The 8,162-nt window shown below is 39.4% G+C and overlaps 1 protein-coding gene across 4 annotated transcripts in view; it reads right to left on the bottom strand.

Moving 5' to 3' along the window:
- Positions 1-1,524: 1,524 nt before the first annotated feature.
- MID2 (midline 2) overlaps positions 1,525-8,162 on the bottom strand; it is a 94,022-nt gene continuing 87,384 nt past the window's right edge. For all 4 annotated transcript variants that reach the window (XM_024128188.3, XM_024128190.3, XM_024128191.3 and 1 more), the window contains exons 8-10: positions 4,078-4,239; positions 2,417-2,624; positions 1,525-2,045 (exon numbers count right to left, since the gene is read on the bottom strand). In XM_024128188.3, coding sequence (XP_023983956.1) covers positions 1,643-2,045; positions 2,417-2,624; positions 4,078-4,239 — 773 coding nt within the window. In that variant the 3' untranslated portion in view covers positions 1,525-1,642. The remainder of the gene's footprint in view (positions 2,046-2,416; positions 2,625-4,077; positions 4,240-8,162) is intronic.

Here is an 8,162-nt window from a genome sequence, read left to right as displayed (position 1 = left end):
AGCTACTTTGTCTCTCCTACAGAATAATAAGCCATTTGACAGCAGGGGCTGTGGATCATCAATAGGTCAGCTGCAGCGTGGTACCTGGCATCTAATAGTTGGTTGAATGAATTAATGAATGAACGTCCACCAAGGCTGTGGAAAGGAAGAGGGGGAGAAGTTTGGGCATTGTTTCAAGGCTCCGATCTGGGGACTTGTTACAACTAACACGTGGTGCAGCAACAATATTTTCACGACTCCCAAGAAGTAGACTCCTTAAAGCCGACTCAGCTCCTGAAAGGAGAAAGCTCTGGTGCTGACACTCCCAATCCCAGCAGCAGAACTGACAGAAGCACAGACCATAAAGCTTGATTCCCTTCCATGACAGTGATAAGGACTGGGTTGAAGCTTACATCCGCATTTGCCATGAAGGGTTGGCTAAGCAAATGAATAGTGTAAATAAGATTGCGGGAAGAATGATTATTTAACCTGTTTAAGAAAACAAACTATTCTCAGGCATTCTTAAGCACTTCAGAAGTGTTTTATCTGAAAACATAAGTACATTTATATGCAAATAGTTGTTGCATCTACAGCACTCCATTCTTACCGATTAAGTAAATGAAGAAGGTTCCTAAAGAACCTCCATTATGCAACTTTTTTTAAGCCTAATTCTAGTAAGTGTATGTACTGGAGAGTAAGAAAACTGTATTTCTTTGAAATATTCTGTGACAGAATTTTTAAGAATTCAGACAAACCTCCTCCTTTAGGTAGCATCGATGAAACTGTGCTACATATAACACATCTACCCGGATCAATTTTCTATCCAGCAATAGCATCTCTTGTGCAGTCTTGTCTCCCTATCTCTCCTGATCCAACCTAGGGCTCTTCCCACCATCTATGTCATTATTGCATATGTGCATGTGTGTGTGTGACAGGAGGGAGGAAGGGAGGGATGAATGGAGGGAGGGGAGAAATGTTGACTGATTCTGATGTTCCCTTTAGGGGACAAAAATGGATGGTATAATTTATTTTCCCTTCCAGTATATTTCTCACGCAAACACTAAATTTAAAAGTTTATTATGTATATATAATTATAAAATGAATATATAATATATATTATTTATTCATTTTATATATATATTATATATACACAGACATGATTTCTTTATAATAAATCCTTGATTGTAGGTTTTCTCATAAAAAGCTACATATAATATGGGATCATTTGACACTTCAAAATTCTACTTGGCCTAATTGGCCAGTACTAGCAAGGCTGACACACCCCTGCTTTCCGGCTGGCTAGCCCCTTGTTCAGAGCATCTTTCTACATTATTTACCTAGAATGACCCTAATTCCTTCCAATATCATTTATACTCCTAAATCACTGGGAATTTTTAATTCTCCAATGACAAGAGAAGCATTCTTCAAATTTCTTCTCCAATGGCTTGAACCCAGACTACTCAGATAATTTGTTCTGAGAAACTCAACACATTAATTCAAATACAAGCTTTAACGCACAAAAATTAAATCTATAATATCTAGTTATTTTGGATGCTTCAAATGAACTTTATTTTTGTATCTTGTATATTGGACACTAACTGAGGTTTAGGAGGGGAAGAACTGCTGAACTGGAGAGCCACTGAATTATACGCTCTCTTGAAACTTAATGGCAAGCTTTCATCCCAGAAACATAAGGGGATTCTTGAGGCCTGCAGTTGCATTCCTGCCGCTCGGGGTAATCAATAAAATCTGGGGCAGGCAAGCCAGACAGGATCATCAGGGATTTGTTCCAGATTGTGAATGTTGGACAAACTGGAAGAATGAAGGTCACATCAAAAGTATGAAGATGGAGAGAGTTAGCTGGGTCATAGAAAGACAGCATGTTGTTGTCATAATCCAGAAGGACACCCAGACGCTTCAACTGTGGTGGCACATCCACCAGCATTTCCTTGTTGTTATGTCTGACTACGAAGTTACTATTGCATCGAGAGAAGACCCATGAGGAGGCGTTCTTGCCAATCCATTCATTCTTGGGAGCTGATTTGTAGGCAATGCCAATTGCATACCTGTGAGTCAGTAGAAAGGAGAGAGAAATAAACATTTATTAATGATCTGAGTTATGCTAGACACCATACAGGATATCTAAGAAATAGAATACATGTTTCTTCCTTAAATAGTTTACATTTAGATCCATAACACTGACAGCAACAGAGCTTTAAAAAAAGTTAGCAATTAGAGTGCTGTAATTTTCAACTCCTAGCTCAGTACATTTTCCCTAATTTTATTTTTTTAAAACTGGCAAATTTTTCTAGCAGTGGTTTCCATCACATGCCTTTTAACCTTGACTTACTGGTATTATGTTTGTGCTATAGAACTGAATCTCCCAGGAACCTAACAACAGGGGAGAGAGGAGAAAAGAAAAGTGGGATCCACTTACCATGTTGAGGAACCCATGACCACCTCCCAGTAGTGGCAGCCACTGTCAATGAATATATTTCCTGCTGCCCCATAGCATCCTGTGCCACTAAACCTCTCTGGGGTATGGCTCTTCTTCAGAGAGCTTTCATCCTTCTCCATCTGCAGTCCATCATTGGAGATCTTCAACTTCTTGTGAGTCATTTTGGGATCCAGTTTAAAGGGTTGGCCTGAAAAAAGTAGAAAAAATAAAATCCATGAGGAAGTATTTAAGAATTCTATCTTTGTCCCCCAGGACCATCACTATCAGAGGAGCCTCGACATGATGATCATTCTTGAGTCAGTGAAAGTTGACTGGTGTTTGGATTATATTAAGGAAGCAGGCCAGAAGCCACTCTTTTCAATAAAATAAAAATAAGCTGTCCCCGCTTCACAGACGATCAAGTTAAAAGGGGGCTCTCAGGGTCTCATGTTCTCAAATAAGTTTTGTACTTTGCTTTATTTCAGTGGGTGGTTTGGGCTTTGAGCAGATTTTAGGGGAAGGAGTATTTGAGGTGAGACAAAGCGAGGGAATAGACGAGATAACTGCTGCTTGGTGGCAGAACAAAAAAAACCTGAGAATAACTCAACTACAGGACAAATTGTTTGCCCTCTAACTACTGGGATGTAAATAACATATAATTAGGTAACTTAGTTAGAGTGACTTTTGCATCATCAATAATTAGAAAATATATTTGTTGTGCAGGATCATTCACAACAAATTATTCCTTACAGTCATAGACAAAACCAGTTAGTTACTAGCAGCCAACAGCTGGGTATGGCGAGAGCTGTATAACACAAATCGCGTCTGGCAGACACCGCTGGCGAACGTAACACCCGCCCCCTACTTTTTCTCTCTTACCCGCTTTTACTATAGAGGTCAGAAAAGCTAAATACTCAAGCTACATAGCCTCCCTCACTGCTAGGGTTGACTAAGAAGATGGAAGCAGAAGTCAGAGAGGGTGGAGGAAACTTCTAGGAAAGTGTCTGCTTTCTTGATGAAAGGGACAGCCACCACGTGTACCAACACTTTCCCCCTTCTTTCTATCTTGAAAGGAAATATGACGTCTAGAGGTTGCAGTGGTCATGTTGTGACCATGTGGCAATAAGCCAACACACAAAAGGAGAAGGAGCCTGGGTCTCTTACGACATCACAGAACTGCTGCACCATCCCTGAACCGCCTAACCTTAGAGCTTCTTGCTACGCGAAAGAGAGAGAAAAACACTATTTGTTTAAGCTGCTAAAAAATACTATTTGTTAAGCTAGATTAGTTGGATTTTTCTGTCACTTTCAGTCCAAAGCATTACTAGCAGGTATGGCTTCTCAGCAGGAGGATTTTACCAGATTATCACAAACAGTACTCTTTTACTCAATTGTCCCCAAAGCATAGAGGCAGAGTGCAGAAAAAAACTCTTCACTAACATCCTCCCAAGCCACCAGCTGTTTTATGTGTATCTCTGTGTCCACATACCTCCCAAGGACACAGACAAACCCCCTGCCCAAAGCACAGACTCCAACAGTACAGCTCCTCTACCCAGTGCCACTGCCCTCTTACACTGCTGTGGGTGCCAGTGTCAGGCTAAGTGTACTTGCTGGCACGGAGGGCAAAACTGCTCTCTCCTTTTGGAATCACCACAACGTACTGTTTGTTTTGAGTCGGGTAGGCTCACTGTTCCGGCTGCCTGCTTGGTTTATGGCTTTAACAATGAAGATGTAGCGTGTCCCACTCTGAAGTCCATGAACTGTGTAATGGTTCTGTTTGATGTTGGGCACAATCATCCAGCTATCCACGGAATTATACAGGCCTGTAACGTGGGGAAAGCAAGGATGTTAAGGTAATAGAGGTAGGCTGATGAGAAGCACGCTGAAAATTCATCATAAGCGCCCCCCAAAAGTGAATTTCATTTTGTTTTCTTTTGAGTCGTGGAAGACATAGTGAGATGAACCTCCTCTGCTTCTTTTCTCCCACGGAGCTAAGCTTATGCCAGGCTCCTTGCTTCTGGTAACTGAATGTAACCACTAGTGAAAGTTAGGTTAGTCCAATTTGCTGCCAAATAATACAGGAAAACTTCTATACAAAATCACACAATCATCTCTTTTATGGAGTCTCTAGGTCTTTACCCCAAAGGTCCAATCCTCTGAGATCTGAGTCTGACCTCGAATGGGTGGAGCAGAGCACAGTAACATGGAATCTCAGAACCAAAAGGACAACTAGGCACTATAGTTCCCTCATTTTACAAATAGGAAACTAAGACAGAGAGAAGAAAAGTGACTTGCCCAAGGCCACAGATAGCTGGGGATGGTGCTGAGAGTAGAACTCTGGTCTCTTTAATCCTAGTCCAGGGTTCTCTCCACTACATCACAATTCACGGAGCAAACAGTAATGTTCCTTAGTCTCTGCAAGGTGGTGAAGCTTTCAGGGCTTATGATTCAACTCTCCCACACCATCCTCACCCTTACTTCCAATCTTGGTGGGCTCCAAGGTGTCATAGGGAAGCCAAGGAGATGACATGACAGTCAAAGCAGAATATCATCTCCTCACTTGACTCTACCCAGTTTTACCCCTTCCTGGTTCTGATTCCAATACTCATTTGAAGTTGGGTGGTCCAGGAACACATTGTTGTCTGGAGTCTCCTTCCCTCCCAAGTAGGGAAAGGGATCAGAGATCTAGGTTTCTGCTTTTGAAACTCTTTAGACCATAAACGTTGACTTAAACAGAGAAAATGTACATAATTAAAAACATGTATTTGGCTAACTTTTAGTAAAAGAGGGATCGACATTCTAGCCTGTGAATTTAGACTTATCTCTTCTGTTATCTGCTTTTCAGTCAGGTTACCACTTTTTAACCATAATGCTACCAGAGGATAGAAAAGAAAGGGCAGGGAAAATGAGTGGTGAATTTAGTCATTTCTATGCAGCTCTAGCAAAGGATTTAGTGAGGTTAAAAACTGGAAATAATAATAAGTGATTTGAAAGAGATATGATCAGAAGGGTTTTAGAATTAATTTGGGGAGTGGTAGAAGAAGTCTAAATTAAAACTAGAAAAAGAAGCATAATGGGGTGCAAACAGATATGCTATAGAAAGAAGAATAATTGGTGGCGATGTTCAGTGATTCTCATGAAAAGACACAAGGATAAGGGCCAGGAAAAATGTTTGAGGGCTTGGCTGCCTATGTATCAATGCACAGTATGAATCATAAACTGCACATTAAATTTTAATACTAAGAGGGAAATATATGATCTTCCAGATATACTGCTAACAATACAAAACCAAAACAAACTTCACAGTGAAGTACTATGCAGCTATAAAAAAGAAGGTGGAAGATCTCTCTGCACTGATAATGGAGTGATTTCCAAGATATACTGTTAATTTAAAAAAGAACATTGCAAAAGAGTTTATGTAGTATGCTACCTTTCTTTTTTTTTTTTTTTGCTAGAAAGGCAAATAAGAAAACATACATATATTTGCTTAGATTTACAAAACAATAATAACAACAAGAAGGAAAAACCATAAAATAATGAAGCTGGTTGCCTACAGGGGATGGAGGTGGGGGAAGAAAATGAAAAGGATACATGAGAGAATGACACTTCTCTGAGTACACCTTTTTTGTATAGTTTTCCCTTTTGGAAACATTGTTGTTTTACAAATTCAAGAAATTTAAATGCTGTCAATATGAATGGGAAGAATGGGGTCTAAAACTGAAGGCAAAACAAATGAACCACCTGCATTTCAAATATAAACAATCACAGCAAAGGGCAAGAGGAGAACTGTAAACAAATCCTCACTATTGTTTGTGTTTGCAGTGGGATGGGCAACGCCATTCTGAAACTATTTCAGATATGTTATTGAGCAAATGAGTATCCGTGTTGATGTTGTTGGGAGCCAGGCTTCTCATTGTGGACGTAGGAACATACAAATATGCAAAGGGGGAAGGTAAGAAAGAACCTGTGGGGATGGATTGGAATTGGAGATATTGGTATAAACTCATGATTTCTAAAATATGTATTTGTATGTGTATGTGCATACATATTGCACATGTTAAGTATGTGTGTACGTATATTATGTGTGAATATGTGTATGTACATGGGTGTATGTGTGTACTTCTAGTACCCAGGTTTTGGTCTGTAATAACATTCTCCTACTAAAAGGGACCAGCGTTCCTCGGAAAAATGGCTGACTTCAGGGCTGGGGCAGGATATGGTCAAAATGAGCGTACAACCTTTTGTTATGCTGAAAAGTAAGGAAGCACTCGAGAAAATGATGGAAGACTATAAGGACCCAGGAGTCAGCTTAAAAGGCTCCCACTGGCTAAATCTGGGCAATCTGAGCACCAAAATAAATAAGGGCAGTAAAGAATTATAAACCATTGAAAAAAGAGAATTCATAAGTCCATACTGAAAAGTAAAAAAAAATAAATAAACAAATGAAGGATGAGACTTTTGCTTACAGTAGAATGCAGAGTGGCAACTTGTAAACGTGGAAGGGCATGCTCAGTTGGAAAATCATTATTTTGCCATCATCAGAGTAAAGATTGGATCAGGTGAGAATTATTGATTGATGCTAAAACGGGGATGGGGTGGGATGGGTTTGATGAGGAAGCAGGATATTTTCATGGTCTTAAAGTATCATGGCACAGATTGCTTATTAGTTGCAAAACGAAAAATAGTAACTATGCAAAGAAGAAATCAGGCAACACCTTTGATCAAGTGATCAAAATTAGCATCACCAATGAAGGGCAAGTACACATCGTGTGCCTCCAGATGTGATGTCCTAAGGAGAACACGTCTCTTATGTAGCCTTCCAGCCGTAAATGTGTAATCTGAATATAATCTTGAGGAAACATCAGACAAACTCAAAATAAGGAACAGCATAATAAACAAATAAAAGGGCACTTTAAAAAATATCAATGTCATTAAAGACAAAGAAAGACTGAGAAAATGTTCCAGATTAAAGGATGCTAGAAATATGACAATTAAGTCCAATGCCTGATCCTAGACTATATAGGACAACATTGGGTCCTTAATATGTCATAAAGTATATTACTGGGTCAACCGTCAAGACTGGAATATGAATGGTGGATTCGTTAAAAGTACTGCATCAACGTCATACCTCTTAAAGTTGATAACCGTACTGTGGATACATAAGAGAATTTCTTTATTCTTAGGAAACACACACTGAAGGATTTAGGGGTGAAAGGCCACGATGTACGCCAATTACTCTCAAATGGTTCAGAAAAAATGGACAGAAACAGAGAATGTTAGCAAATGATAAAGGAAATGGGATAAAATATTAACAATAGGTGAATCTGGGTAAAGAATATATCGGCATTCTTTGTGCTGCTCTTGCAACTTTTCTGTAATTTTGAAATCATTTCTAAATTTTAAAAAGGTAAATATATGATCCTCTGCGTATCACTGAGACTTAATGAGATGGGATTTATCATTGAATTATGGTGATGGAAGTATAAACCGTGTTCAAAATGGAAAGACCACAATATGGAAATCCATGAACCTGAGTGTAAATGTGTGTGGAGAGCATTTGCATGAGAATGAAAATGAGGGGAAATAGAAGTTACATCTTTGTGGCAGTATGTTACAGACTGCCTGGCCAGGGAGAGGTTATAGCCAGTGCTTTCATAATGCAAAACGCAAAGCTGAAACATAGGAAAGATATACAGTAATGAGGAAGACCATTATCCAAACATCTGTTGGAATTCTCATTCAGCTA

This window comes from Physeter macrocephalus, chromosome 21 (assembly GCF_002837175.3).
Source record: "Physeter macrocephalus isolate SW-GA chromosome 21, ASM283717v5, whole genome shotgun sequence".
NCBI lineage: Eukaryota > Metazoa > Chordata > Mammalia > Artiodactyla > Physeteridae > Physeter > Physeter macrocephalus.
This window is presented reverse-complemented; position numbering and strand designations above follow the sequence as displayed.